The 14,876-nt window shown below is 48.7% G+C and overlaps 1 protein-coding gene across 10 annotated transcripts in view; it reads left to right on the top strand.

Moving 5' to 3' along the window:
• FAM193A (family with sequence similarity 193 member A) overlaps positions 1–14,876 on the top strand; it is a 166,975-nt gene that overhangs the window by 128,129 nt on the left and 23,970 nt on the right. For all 10 annotated transcript variants that reach the window (XR_014310715.1, XR_014310716.1, XR_014310717.1 and 7 more), the window contains 5 exons: positions 2,629–2,880; positions 11,327–11,525; positions 12,481–12,753; positions 14,052–14,319; positions 14,417–14,600. Coding sequence is in view for 7 of the 10 variants with exons in the window: in XM_082727057.1 (XP_082583183.1) it covers positions 2,629–2,880; positions 11,327–11,525; positions 12,481–12,753; positions 14,052–14,319; positions 14,417–14,600 (1,176 nt within the window). In the remaining 3 variants the exon portion in view is untranslated. The remainder of the gene's footprint in view (positions 1–2,628; positions 2,881–11,326; positions 11,526–12,480; positions 12,754–14,051; positions 14,320–14,416; positions 14,601–14,876) is intronic.

Raw genomic sequence — 14,876 nt, 5'->3', positions numbered from 1 at the left:
TTGTTAGGATTTTTGCATCCATGTTAATAAAAGGTACTGTTCTATAGTTATCTATCCTTGTGTCTCAGTCTGGCTTTGATATCAGAGTAATATTGGCCTCCTAGAATGAGTTGGGAAGTGTTTATTCTGCCTATATTTTCTGAAGAAATTTGTCTAAAGTTGAGATTTCTTAAATAGTTGATAGAACTGGGGCGCCTGGGTGGCTCAGTAGTTTAAGCCTCTGCCTTCAGCTCAGGTCATGGTCTCGGGGTCCTGGGATCGAGCTCCACATCGGGCTCTCTGCTCAGCGGGGAGCCTGCTTCCCCCTCTCTCTCTGCCTGCCTCTCTGCCTACTTGTGATCTCTCTCTGTCTATCAAATAAATAAATAAAAATCTTTATAAAAAAAAAATAGTTGATAGAACTTACCAGTGAAATCCCATGAACCTGGTCTTGTGGGAGGATTTAGAATGACTAATTAAAATTTTGTTTACTTGTTGTAGGTTTAGTCAGATTTTCTGTTTCTTCTTAATTTAAAAATTTTTTTTTAAGATTTTATTTATTTATCAGAGAGAGAGAGAGAGCGAGCACAGGCAGACAGAATGGCAGTCAGAGGCAGAGGGAGAAGCAGGCTCCCTGACGAGCAAGGAGCCCGATGTGGGACTTGATCCCAGGACGCTGGGATCATGACCTGAGCCGAAGGCAGCTGCTTAACCAACTGAGCCACCCAGGGGTCCCTTTAATTTAAAATTTTTATGTCTTTCTAGGAATTCCTCCATTTCATCTGCACTGTCTCCTTTGATGGCATCAGGTGGTTTATTATATTCCTTTATGATTCTTTTAGTTCTCAGGATATGGAGTGATGTTAATTCATTAGTTGGATAATTTTGTCTGCTTTTTTTTAAAACCTTCAGTCTGGCTAAAGAATTACCAATTTCTGTAAAAAAAAAAAGGGGGGGTGTTTTATTAATTTTCTGTTTTTCTCTTTATTTCATTGATTTCTGTTCTAATCTCCATTATTTCTTTCCATTGACTTTGGGTTTAGTTTGTTATTCCCTGTCTAGCTTGTTGACTCTAAGTTTAGGTTATGGATTTTAGGACTTCCGAATATAGTGAGACCTGTTTGATGGCCTGACATCTAGTCTGTCCTACATAATGTTCTATGTATACTTGAAAATAATTTGTGTTCTGCTCTTGTTAGATGGTGTGTCCTATGAATAAAAGTTTCGTCAAATTGATAGCGTTATTCCAGTTCTCTGAATCTTTCCTGATTTTCTGCATGGTTCTAAAAATTCCTGAGAGACATACTGACGTATTCATATCACTGCTAGAGTGTCTATTCCCTTTTCAGATGAGCCAAATTCATGCATTTGGGACAGTGTTGTTGGCGGTGTATGTGTGTGATTGTTACCCCTTCTTGATACACGTCGACTCTTTAGTCATTATGAGATGCTTCTCCGCTAGATTCTCTCATCTGAGAGAGCATTTCATCCCACCAGCGGAGTCGCTCCGGCAGCCGGAGGGTTACTGTATGCATGGTATCTATTTTTTCATCCTTTGAATTTCAGCTTCTTTGTATCTTTGAGTTTAAGATTTGTGTTTGAACCCTTTAGTTGGGTTTTGTATTTGTACTTTGTCCATCAATCTCTGCCCTTTGTCTGGAGGGCATTGATGTCAGTCACGATGGCTGTGCCACGTGCAGCTGCCACTTTGGTTCCGTAGGTTTCGTGTTTTTTGTTCCTCTGTTCCCCCTTTACTCTCTTTTTTGTATTAAAATTTTTAGTGTACCCGTTTAAATCTGCTGTTGATTCTTTGGTCTTTTTAGTTTGTTTTTTTAAGAGCTGTTGGGAATGGGAAGAGCCCCAGGCAGAAAGGCCAGGCTCCTGCTGCTCTTCTTTTTTTTTTTTTAAAGATTTTATTTATTTATTTGACAGACAGACCACAAGGAGGCAGATAGCCAGGCAGAGAGAGTGGAGGAAGCAGACTCCCTGCTGAGCAGAGAGCCCGATGTGGGGCTTGATCCCAGGACCCTGAGATCAGGACCTGAGCCGAAGGCAGAGGCTTTAACCCACTGAGCCACCCAGGTGCCCCCAGGCTCCTGCTGCTCTTACATTCTAGCAGATTGGCATGAATAAATGCTTCTGGATTTGCTGTTTCCCTTGGTTAATTTTCAGATCCTCAAATGATTGCTTTGACAATCGCATTCAGTTTTACCCTTGTTTTGAGGGAGAGGAGCTACCCTGACTGTTTCATTTCACCCTTGCTGAGTCCCATCTCTGGTGCCTCGTCTGGCAGCATCTCGGTGGAACCACTCCTGAGCCATGGGATCCCCGCCCACGCCAGTGCTCTGTCCTCCTGGGCTCCAGTTCTTCACTCCCACTCCCCTAAGCCACCCTTGCTGGTCCCCTGTCCCTGCACAGACAGGCCCAGGCGCAGATGGGTGTAATTGCTACCTGAGCTGACACCCAGCCAGAGCGTGAGTTGTTCGTCTCTTCTCTCCACAGGTCCCCTTCATCCCAGGCTCTTGGGGTCCCTTCTGTACTTTACAAGGAGGGCTTTGGACAACTCCAGGTGTCACAGGAGCCCAGGTCAACAGAATGTGGCTGACATTAGTTTAATTCATACCAGTCTTTTTTTTTCTTTCCTTTTAGGCTGAACAAGCTGCAAACACTTGTGAATGTCATGTTTGTAAGCAAGAAGCTTCCGGACTGACGGCATCAGCGATGACCGCAGGAGCCCTTCCCCCAGGCCATCAATTCCTAAGCCCCGAGAAGCCCACACACCCTGCCCTGCATCTGTACCCCCACATCCATGGACATGTGCCTCTGCACGCCGTCCCGCACCTGCCCCGCCCTCTCATCCACCCCACCTTGTATACGGCGCCCCCCTTCGCACACAATAAGGTAAGTCAGGGCAAAGAGGGCCGGGAAGCTCACCTGTCACTAAGATTGTACAAGAAGTGCATATTGTAACAAACAAAAATCCATAAATCGGCAATGTCTAGGACCAAATTTAAATCTACTCTTGGTAGGAAGGTCCTCAAATATGTCCTTTTACCATAATCTCTTGGGCTCTCAGAATTTTGAACATTCACAGTTGTAAAAAACAATCACAAAAGTTGTGGTGTACTCTTTCAGAATTACCTAGAATGTAAAGTTTTCCAAATGATGTTGGTGTAATGGGTTGTACTTGGGGGAACGGCATACACGGCTCTGCTCACCCATACGCCAGTTCATATCTTTGCTTGTGGCCTCCTAGGGCCTGGCTCTTTTTTTTTTTTTTTTAAGATTTTTATTTATTTATTTGACAGAGGGAGAGAGATCATAAATAGTCAGAGAGGCATAGGGAGAGGGAAGCGGGCTCCTGCTGAACAGAGAGCCCGATGTGGGGCTCAATCCCAGGACCCTGAGATTATGACCTGAGCCAAAGGCAGAGGCTCAACCCACTGAGCCACCCAGGCACCCCAAGGGCCTGGCTCTTTGTTGTAATGTTGCACAGATGGATACATTGAGTACAGCCTGGGTCCTCTGACACTAGCTGGGCTCTTCAGTGTCTGAAATTACTAAAGGAAGAATCCTAAGCGTAGTGCGAAAGAAGGTCGAAGCGCCGTGCAGGCTGTTGGGAAGGGATTGGAGGCACAAAGGAAAGGGCCTCCCAGACCAGCAGTGCTCAGAGGCTGTTCCGAGAAGGAGTGAGCATGTAGAAAAGGTTTGCTTTTTACGCAGTTCTTCTCAGAGAACCCCATGCTTCTATTTTCATAGCTTAGATTTTACAGTGAAATTTTTAGTTTTCCCCAAACTCTCCAGATATATTCTTTAAAACAGTGATTCTCAGCTGGGAGAAGGGAGGACGACATGGGATGGAAGAGGCTTTTTTAGACTACATGAACATTTTCTTTCCCCACGGGGCATCTGCTATGAAGTAGGGTGTGTGTAGCCTATCAGTGGGCTTTGCTATTTGTTTGCTGGGAAGGGGCACCTAACCACTGGTTTAGAATAGAATAAAATCAGTCTGTCACGTTCTGTTACAATAAGTACTTGGTAACTGCCACATTGATGCAATGCTTGAATTTTGTTAGATTGTATGTCGCTTAGTTTGGACATTTAATGACGGCTTTATTTGAAGGAGGATTTTCCGTTGTGTACTCAAAGCCAGGCTGTCTCCATGGTCTGTCTTGTCTCTAGCCTTTTTCCCTCTGGGTGAGTGTATGGTTGGGAGGCTGTCCATTCTTTTCTTACCTGAATACAGCTGCCTTCTAGCTCCTGGGAGCCGCCTCCAGGAGAGAGTAGAGAATGTTCTGTTTAATGTTTTTCTGTTGAAGAATCAGTTCCTAAACATCTTCAAGTAAAGTAGTGAAACTGATTATTCCAAAAAGCTATTGGGACGTTCAGTTAAAAATTGATTTCTCCCCCAGACTTTTGGCCTTTTCTCAGGGCATTATTGGTAGTCCATAAAAGGGTATAAGAGAAGAAAAATATTTGGGGGGAGTATTATCTGTATATAAAATGTATTTAATACCTTGTGAACTTCAATCCAGTAGATAGTTGGGGAGGATTCATGGGTAGGAAGTGCAGAGGATGCACTAGTAAGCTTTTATTTCCGTCACTTTACTACTGATGTCAGGACTATTCACAGATGCTTTTATTTTATTCACGATTTTATTTATTTGTATTTGCAAAAGTGAGCGAGAGAGACTGCCAGCACAAGCAGTGGGAGAGGAGCAGAGGGAGAAGCAGAACCTGCCTGAGGAGGGAGCCTGATGTGGGACTCAGTCCCAGGACCCAGATCATGACCTGAGCCAAAGGCAGACACTGAGCCACCCAGGCACCCCCTCTGATGTTTTTAAGATACATTAGCTAGATGCCACGTCTATTTAGAAACATGAGATGCTTTTGGCAAAATACTTCTCTTGAATCTGATATAAAAATGCTTCCCTAGACAAGCTTGCACTGTCACTTGAGTCTGTGTTATTTGAGTTAGTTTGACTTAGTTGCATACTATGAGTCCATGGTATGTTTACAGCCCCATAGGAGTTGGTAGAAGCCCTTTCTAGAGATGCACACATGTCTTCAGTTACGTCAGAGCAGGCTTATCAGTGGAATCCCCTACATGTGGGTGGGAGGCAGAGATGCCAGCTGAATGAATGGTGGAGGGCAGCTGTGAGTGTGAAGCTCAGCGGTTTCCATGTTTGTGTTATTTAGGCCTTTAGGGATTTTTGCTGTGGTGAGGTGGCATTTGTCGCCGTTAGGACTTTATGTTATTGTAGTTGTAATTCTTTTAATTCATACTCTGGCTATTGTGGGTAAATACTTAGTACTTAAAATGCTTGGGATGAGTACTATAGAAAAAAAATATTTTTTTAAGATTTTATTTATTTATTTGACAGAGAGAGACATGGTGAGATAGGGAACACAAGCAGGGGGAGTGGAAGAGGGAGAAGCAGGTTCCCCGCTGAACAGAGAACATGACGAGGGACTCCATCCCAGGACCCCAGGATCAGACGCCTAACAACTGACCCACCCAGATGCCCTGAAAAATTTGTTTTTGAACTTAGAGAATAACTTGAGGACCGTTTTTGTTTTCAAATGTCTTTGTACCAGTGATACATTTAATTTATATGTTGAGATACAAGTTATTTGAAAGTTAAAAAGTAGTTAGGGAGAAGATCCAGTAGTGAAATTCTAGATAAAAATTAGAACTGTTTGGCAAAAAATTTTATTTGCAAATATTTGGGGATTTCCCAGCTATCTTTTTAGTGTTGATTTATGCTTTAATTCCACCATGGTCTGGGCACAGGCATTGTGTGACTTTTGTTCTTTTGAACGTGCTAAGGAATGTTTTGGGGCCAGAGCTGATGTGTCTTGGTCAGCACTCCAGGTGAGCTGGAGAAACGTGCATACTCTGCTGTCGCTACATGAGTCAGGCTGTCCTCAGACGTCACTTACCGGTGCTGCTAAGTCTGAGATGTCCTTCCTGACCTGCTTCTGAATCTGCCTGCTCGGGGCACAGTGCTGTCGGCGTCTCCGGCTTCCACAGCAGACTCTCCCCCTCCTGCAATCCTGTCTGTTTTTGTCACACTGAGTCTGGCACTGTGTTGTTCGGTGCTTACATATTTAGGGTTGTTACATGTTCCTGGGGAGTTGACCCTTTTATCATTACAGAATGCCCTTCTTTATCCCTGATGATCTTTCTACTTTGAGGTCTGACGTGTCTGAAGTTAATACAGGTGCTCCGGCTTTTTGTGAGTGCCAACACCATATTTCTTTCTCCATCTCTTTCTTTTAACTCACAGGGGTCTTTATGCTCCTAGTAGGTTTCTTGTCAACACCTCTAGGTGGGGTTTGTTTTTTTAATATACTCTGATAATCTCTGTGTTTTCATCTGTATATTTAGACTAGACATATTTAAGTTTTGGATGTGTTTGGGTTAATAATAACCATTGTTCTGTTTTCTGTTCATTACCAGAGACTTCCTTTTTCTGTCTTCTCTACTTTTAATTAAACATTTTTGGATTGTTTTATCTTCTGTCTTTAGCTTATTGGTTATGCTTTAAAAAAACGTTTTTTAGCAGTTGCATTAGAATCTGCATTTTAACTAATCCGAGTCCCCTTCAGGTAACACTGTTCTGATTCGTGTTAGTGTAGCTACCTTTTCCCAGAGAGTTCCCGATCCCTCCCTCCTGTCGCCTGTGACTTTGATGCTGCTGTTCTCATGGATCTGTTCGTCGGTGGCCCAGTACGTTGTTACTGCTAAAACTGCACACAGAGTTAAGTTACCTTTCAGATCAACTAATAGGCAGGAATAAGTTCATTTCACTGGTATTTACTCTTTCCCTATTGCCCATCCTTTTTTCGTGTAGATCCAGGTTTCTGACAGCTTAAATTTTCCCACTGCCTAAAGAAAATATCCTCACCTTTCTTGCAGGGCAGGTCTGCTGGTGATGAGTTCCCTCAGTGTTTTGTGTATGTGTGTGTGTCTGAGGTCTTTCTCCTTCACCTTTGAAGGGTAATTTCACTGGATGCAGAATTCTAGGTTGGTGGGGTTTTTTTCTTTCAACACTATAAAAAATTTTCACTCTGCTCTTCTCTTGCTTGCCTGGTTTCTGACCAGATGTCCTCTGTGATTCTCCTCCTTGTTCTAGAGGCACAGGGCACCCCACCCTACCCCCTTCCACTTCTTCCCCAAGGCTGCTTTCAAGGGTTGTGGTTTTTTGGTTTTGGTTTTTGTTTTGTCTTTGATTTCTTGCCCCCCCCCTTTTTTTTATGAAATGCCTTAGTATAGATTTGGGAGTGGGTTTTTTTTTTTATCTATTTGGTGTACTCTGTGCCTCCTAGATCTGTAGTTCGGTGTCTGTCATTAATTTTGGTGTCTGTCATTTGGAGTGTTCTTAGCCAATATTCCTTCAAATACTTCTTTCTTTTCTCTTTCTTCTTCTGGTATTCTGTTTCCTGTTACTATCTTTGGAAATTAGATGTTTTATCTATTTCGTGTCCATGGTGGTAGTTTTCTAGTTTTGGTGGGTGTTTTTGTTTTTGTTTGTTTGTTTATTTTTAAAGATTTTATTATATTTATTTGACAGACAGAGATCACAAGTAGGCAGAGAGGCAGGCAGAGAGGGAGAGAGGAGGAAGCAGGCTCCCTGCCAAGCAGAGACCCTGATGCGGGGCGCGTGGGGCTCGATCCCAGTACCCTGAGATCATGACCTGAGCCAAAGGCAGAGGATTAACACACTGAGCCACCCAGGCGCCCCTGTTTTTGTTTTTTTTTTTTTAAATTCTTGTTTCTCTTTGCATTTCAGTTTAAGGAGTTTCTGTTGACCTGTCTTGATGTTCACTGATTCTTTCCTTGGCTATGCCCTGTCCACTGATGATCTGTTCATCAGAAGCACTCTTTGTTTTCTTTCAGTGTTATTTCTAGTTTTCTTTATTCATTTTTAGAGAGTCCCTCTCACTGCTCACATCACATGTGTTTTTGCACATTGTGTGCTAGTTTTTAAAGATTTTATGTATGCACTATAGAGTGAGTGAGCAGAGGGACAGAGGGAGATGGAGAAAGAATCCCAGGCAGCCTCGCTGCTGAGCATGGAGCCCACCTTCCCACACACACACACATATACCCTGACTTGGTCCTTCGCCCCCTCAGCTTGCTGTGTTTGGCAACCATGTTCCAGGAATCTGGGGAGGTTTGGTGGTGTGCGGTGGAGCCTGGTGTAGACTCCCAAGGTGTTCAGAAGGCATCTGTCAGTGTGTTTGTCCAAGCTCTGCGTTAAAGCAGAAATTTTACTTTTCTGTGAATGACTTATGTCTTAAGGCAGAGGACCATTCAAAACTTCTCTTTCTTGAATCGTGTGGATTTGTGCAGAGTGAAATAAATCTGTTCTCATTGAATAGCATTGTCCACATGTTGAGAGACTGATTCTGTGCCTAAATCATTTGTGAGGTCTGGCCAACAGGTGGTCTCGTTGACAGAGGCCTGTGTTTATCAAAAGGAAGCCCACGTCTGTCAAGTTGAGGAGCCATCTTGTGGGGAAGCATTCACATAAATGTGGCTTGTTTATTACAGACCCCTTGCTCACTTGGTCTCTGCAGCGGGACCTCCCATTCTGAGTAAATGGGCTTCTGAAGAAGTGGGCAAAGTGAATTTAACTTCCATTTTCAGTATTAGAGCTTCCTAGCTGTGTTCCCTCATCCATCTAAGCTCAGTCTGTTCTCCCTTTATTGAACATTCACTGAGTGCCAGGTCCTGTGCTACATGCTAGCAAAACACACACCAGAGGAACTTGGTCCCTCTCCCTAGGGCTCGTGCAGTCTCGTCATGTCAGCACCTCAGAGCACTGTGCTGTGCCACTGCCAGGAGGGAAGTCACACTGAAGAGGGAGGGGGGCTCCTGGGGCCTAGTGGGTGGCTTTGCGGAGGAGGGGATGCTGGGCTGTGGGTCGAGAGCTGAGCACAAGCTCTCTGGACGTTGTGCGGATGGTGGGTTGGGCCCTTAGTCCGGCTCCCTGGGGGGAAGGCAGTTGGCTGGCACCCAGGAGCGGGGAGGGCGTCAGGAAGCCATGAGGTGCTTTGGAGCCTGCCTTTGGCTCTGCTCTGCGAGGCCCTTGAAGCCCCCGCTGCTTCTGCCTGGGGAGCTGGCTGTCCTTGCCCCGCAGCAGGAATCTGCAACCCTGAGAAACCACCCTCTGCTTTGTTGTCACTACCCCTTGGTTCCTTCCTGGTAAAGCAGCTCTTTGTTCATTACTCCTTTGTGGGAACTGGTATCTGTGGAAATACCATGTTCTTGGTTTCCTCACTCTTTGCCCCAGAGCTCCCCTGCCGGAAGCACTAGATTAGACCTCTCTTTATTCCTACTTCACAGCCCGCATGGCCACGCCATTCTCACCCTCTGCCACTCTGATCCTGTTGAGGAAAGTGTGCCAAACTGCCTGAGCGGAGGGACCCCCGTTTCACTCTGCACCCAAGACGGGCGGAGCGGGGGTACTCTGTGACTCGGGACCAGTCTTAATAAAGTGGTGACAGTGTCCCTTAGCCCTCACTGTGCTGCACACTTGAACCCGTTGTCCAATTTAATTCTTACCACAACACCTGGAGGGTAGGTATTTACAAATTACAGACGAGAAAAGCGCAAAAAAAAATTGAGTAATTTGCCTGAGGTCACACAGCTAGTAAAAGGGGGAGCTGGCGTCCCAACCCGTCAGGCTGTGCGTCCCGAAGGCTGAGAACAGAACTGGTGTTCTTGTCCAACTTTGTCACTGGCCACACCTCCCAGGGACTGGAGTCTTGGGCTCTTGCTCCCACAGCCCCAGCGATTGTCCTGATGGCCCCAAAACCCCTCGTCTCCACTGCCATCGCTTCCTCATCTGTCAGGCCCTACTGTGACTGCTTCCTGTGCTGGCCTCTCCCCAGCCAGGCGAGGCCAGGTGGCAGTGGCTCTGATTTGGGTTCTGCAGCCTGTCTGGCTGTGGTGCAGTTGTCCGTGGGGCTGTGCCCTTCCTTCCTGATCTCTGCCCTAGCCAGCTGCTTGGGTTCTGCTCTTGGGAATCCTCCTGAAACCCTCCCACTCGACTTCGCAGCATTTAGTGCCCAGTTCTTTGTCCCCAAGGATGAGATTCCCAGGCGTTGTTCCCGGTGCCAGACCTGTAGCTTCTTGGGATGGGGCCTGTAGCAGTGGATGCTGGGCTAGGGGGAGCCTCGTGCCTGTGTCAGCAAGGTGCTGGGGGCCACAGAGCCAGAGAGTTGCTTGAGAGAAGGCAGGCACTAAACCAGCAGGCAACCAGTATGTCATGAATTCTAATTGTGGTAAGTGCTGAGAGGGGAAAACTGTAGATTCTAGGTGTGTTGTACGGGAAAACCCACCTTGGTCTTAGGTGCTGGATGGCGAGGACAGGAGACAGTGATGATATTTAGGGACATTTAGGTGAGGTCTGAAGGATGAATATGATTCAGCAAGGTTGTGGGCTGAGGTTAAGATGTTAACCTTGGATTTAACCTTAAACTGGATTCAGCACAAGGAAAGTTCAGGGTCAAGAAGGAACTTGGGTTTGAGGACCAAGGGAAGGCCTGTGTGTCCAGGAGCTTGGGGGAATAGGAAGGACAGGGATAGGCCAGGCCACGTGAGAGACTTTAAGTTCCATTTTTAGAGCAGTAGGAAGGCCTTGGTGCACCCTAAGGCAGTGACTCACTCTTAACTTCACCAAAGCGCACTCTGGCTGCTGTGAGGGAAAAGACTGGGAGGAGGTTGGGGGTGAGCCGTGGGGGTTTTCGGCTCAGGTAGTAAAGGCCTGGGGGGTGTGAGCTGAGAGGAGGAAGGGCCCAAGGATGCCAGGGTGTGCTGGGAGCAGCCAGCAGCCACTTGGTGAGTGTGTGGTCCCAGCCACCCTTCCTCGGTGCCTTCAGACAGCAGTCTGCCCCAGCAGGGCCCCGTAAAATCCATAGTTCTTAGACTGCACGGCACGTGGCCCAGGTGTGAGACACAGTTGAAGAGCTTTACCACTCTGTCAGTGATTCCAAAGTTGGCTTTTAAGCAGTGATCCTTACAATGTCCGCTGAGACTCAGCCCTGGGAGCAACTTGCATGCAGCCTGTGCCAAGGGAGGGATGCTGTAAGCTGCTGAGTCATCTCGAGGCTGGTAGGTTCCCTGAAGCATCAGTGGCTGGGAAGATGTACTCTTGGTTCACATGTGAGCAATGGCATGCGTTGTGCCCGCTGGGCAGGTCCACGCTCTGCGAGATACCGCCCACAGTGAGCACGACCCCCCCAGGGGTGTCCATCGTGGGATCTGTCTGTAGTTTAACTACATACATAAGCAGAACGTGAATTTTGATATGTGATCAGAGCCTTTTTTTTGTAGGGTTTACCGCCAGCCCCTGTTCCGAATCCCGCAAACAAGCATCAGGTATTCAATGCGTCTCTTCAAGACCATATTTATCCGAGCTGTTTTGGGAACACTCCAGAGTGGAACAGTTCTAAGTTTATAAGTCTTTGGGGATCAGAAGTGATGAATGATAAGAACTGGAATCCTGGCACTTTCTTGCCAGATACAATTTCTGGTAAGGAACTTGTTAAAACTTTCTTAAAGGTTTAAAATGACCTGAGCTGGGCGGATTGCTGTGTCTGTGTACTGCGGTCTCCCAGTAGATGCCTCAGGCTAGTTGGGTCCCCCACCTCAGCTGCTCCTGGAAGGCCCCTCTACCTCATCCCCCTGACCCAAACATCCACGTCTGCCACCGGCCAAGTCCCGCTGCCTGGACGGAGTAGAGCAAGTGCTGGCACCCTGTGGCTGCTTCCAGTACAGCGGGCTCTCTGGGGCCCTGTGCACAACAGATCTCTCCGTGCCCCAGCACGGCTGAGCCTCTTGTCTCCAGGCCTTGGTGTTGGGCCCGTGGTGCTAGCAGGGGCCTTGCAGTCGTGCCACCACCCACCTCAGTGCTGTGACGTAGGTTCCTTTCCTGGTGCTGTACTGACCTTACAAGGGGTCTGTCCTCTCTAACAAGCTCCTTCCTCACAGCCCTCGGCTGCCCGGGTACAGCTGTCATTTCAGGCGCAGGGAAAGGTGTGCCTGAAGAGGGGCTGGTTGCACACTTATCTGTGTCTTCACAAGGTTTAGAGCCCATGGTGGCCCCACACCCAGACCCTACATGTGCTCAGAAAAGCTAACTACACTAGACATCTCTGCATGGAAGGGATTTTTAGCTGTGTGACCTTGTGCAAGTTGTTTAGCCTCTCTGAGCCTCAGGTTCTTGTATCTTTAGGATGGGACTAATAGTACCAAGTAGCTTTAAGAAAATAAGTAAAATAACTTTGGGAAGACACCTAGCATGGGATTGGTACATAGTAGGTGCTCAGTGCCTTTTTTTTTCCCCTGGAGAGAAACTGATTGACTAGCATCCTCTCAGTGAAGTCCCAGCTTCGGTAACAGCCCCAGTGTTAGTTCAGTCAACAGATGTCCCTTAGGTTTTAGCGAAGTATTTCTAGAGGCTTTACTTGTCTCATTCTTCTCTGAAGGGAGTGACATACTAGGACCAACACTCTCAGAAACAAGACCCGAAGCCCTTCCACCCCCATCTAGTGGTGAAACGCCTGCGGTTTCTGAGAGCAAAGAGAAAAAAAATGCTGCGAAAAAGAAATGCTTGTACAATTTCCAAGATGCTTTCATGGAAGTGAACAAAGTTGTGATGGCCACATCGTCAGCCACGTCCTCCGTGTCCTGCACAGCCACCACAGTGCAGTCCAGCAACAGCCAGTTCAAAGTGTCGTCCAAAAGGCCTCCTTCCATAGGTAAGGCCCACCAGCTCACAGGATCCTCAGGGCAGCTCAGTGTGTCCACTGCTTCCTCAGCATCTCAGTGATTGCCGTGTCCCTGGTGTGGCCAGAGGCCTGGTGTAACCAATGCCAGAGAATGCTCGCATGCAGACAACACATCCTCTGGGAGTTGGACCTGAGTTTCACTGCCCCACAAACTTTCTCTGGGGATTTGCCACGCTGGCTTGCCTTTCTTCTCGGTACCTGCTGCTTTGTGAGAGGAAGAGGTCACTGCTGTCGAGTCACATGGAGGAATTCTTAGTCTCCTGAAAACAGAAGCCTGGTGGAGAGGGAGCCAGTAGGGCTGCTGGCTGGCCTAGGGTGCAGCCCCTGCTGCCACTGTGTCTGTGGTGTGTGGAAGACATGGCTGCCTGTGCTGGCATGAGCATAGGGAGCAGGGTTCTGGAAGCAGAGGTTGGGGGCCCACAGAAACTGGCTCTAAGGGCGCTTGCTAGCCACAGTCAGGACAGCTGGAGCATTGGAAAGAGTAATGGGATGGACAGTAGCACACATGGTCAGGAATCCCCCATGTGTTCAGAAAGGAGGGGGGTAGGGAAGCTGCTTCCTGATAGGACAGACAGAGAAATGCCCCCGTGCAGCCAGCAGGGTGACTCTCAGCCCAGGTGATCATCCCCAGTGGTCATTAAGAACAGTGGCTGTGTGGGGAACACTGTGTCCTCCCTGTGTGTGAGCAGCATCGTGGATGTGGCCGCTCCATCGTGAAACGACACGACGGTCTCTTGTGTGGTCACGGGGGAAGGAGCCAATGCAGCTTTGGCAGAAGTTGTGCCCCTAAGATATTTTGGTCAACTTAGATGTAACAGCATGAGCCCAGACTGGGGGGCAGCTGTCCTCGGTGGAGAAAATGTCTGTGTTGCTGCAGGAGAAATGCTTAGAAGAGGCCAGGTTGGAGAAGAGCTACTAATGGCCTTGCAGGGAAGACGGGAGAGGGATGGGGTTGCACTTGGGTTGGGAATGTCATGTGGATGGCATAGGCCCGGGGTCTGGTCACACCAGGCAGCTTTGTGCCCAGGGCTCGCGCTGAGGTATAGAGGGTGAGTGTAGCCCCCGCAGCGTGTGTGGGTGGGATACACACCATGGGGTGTCTGGCAGTGGTGGGTGCAGGTGAGGGGCACAGGCGGGGTTCCTGGCACCGTTCCTCAGAGTTCATGCAGCTCTGAGCATCTTCACACCAAGCAGTCAAGGATGCTGTAGTGAAGACAGACGGACTCCAGTCTGCCATCCTCAGTGCCCTTCCGCGTCCCCGCTTGCAGGTGAGGTGTTCCACGGCGTCAGCAAGGAGGACCCCCGACACGCGGTGCCAGCTGCCCCGAGGAACAGCCCCACGGGCCTGGCACCACTTCCCACGCTTGGCCCAGCCTCCTCGCCGCACCTGGCCGGACTTGCAGCCCCCGCCTTCCCCAGCAGTGCCGCCACGTCCCCAGGCTTCGTGGAGCCACGCAAGAGCTTCTGTCCGGCCCCAGGAGCCCCCCCACCCCCCACGACTGATGGCCCCCTCAGCGCCCCTCCCAGCGTGTGCAGGTGAGCTGGTGCCTGCCTACCACTCTCCCCCACAGGGCGCTGGTGTGGGTGGGGGAGGGGGGCGCAGCCAGTAACTGGCCTGTGTATGGCTTTGCAGTGACCCTGACTGCGAGGGCCACCGCTGCGAGAATGGCGTGTATGACCCGCAGCAGGACGACGGGGATGAGAGTGCAGACGAGGACAGCTGCTCCGAGCACAGCTCCAGCACCTCCACCTCCACCAACCAGAAGGAGGGCAAGTACTGTGACTGCTGCTACTGTGAGTTCTTCGGGCATGGCGGGGTAAGTGCCCCGGGGACCGCGGGTGGGCGCCGGGCACCGGCAGGCCCCGTCGGCACTGAGCTCTGAAGCCGGCGCCTCCTGCTTGGGTGCCCTTGTCCTCCAGAAACAGTAACAGATGTTCGCCCCAAGATCTCCCTGTAAGGGTTTCGTGACTGCATGTGTTCATTTCTTTGGGAGCAGGGGACCTCCTGACCAGCCAACTGGAGAGTCATTAGGTGTGGATCGTGGCAGGCCATGCAGTGGGACGCTCGCTGTGCAGGGTGTGCTGGGGGACTC

Source organism: Mustela nivalis (genome assembly GCF_964662115.1).
Source record: "Mustela nivalis genome assembly, chromosome: 4".
NCBI classification, from domain to species: Eukaryota; Metazoa; Chordata; class Mammalia; order Carnivora; family Mustelidae; genus Mustela; species Mustela nivalis.
Note: the sequence above shows the minus strand (reverse complement) of the source record. Positions and strands in the feature narration are given on the sequence as shown.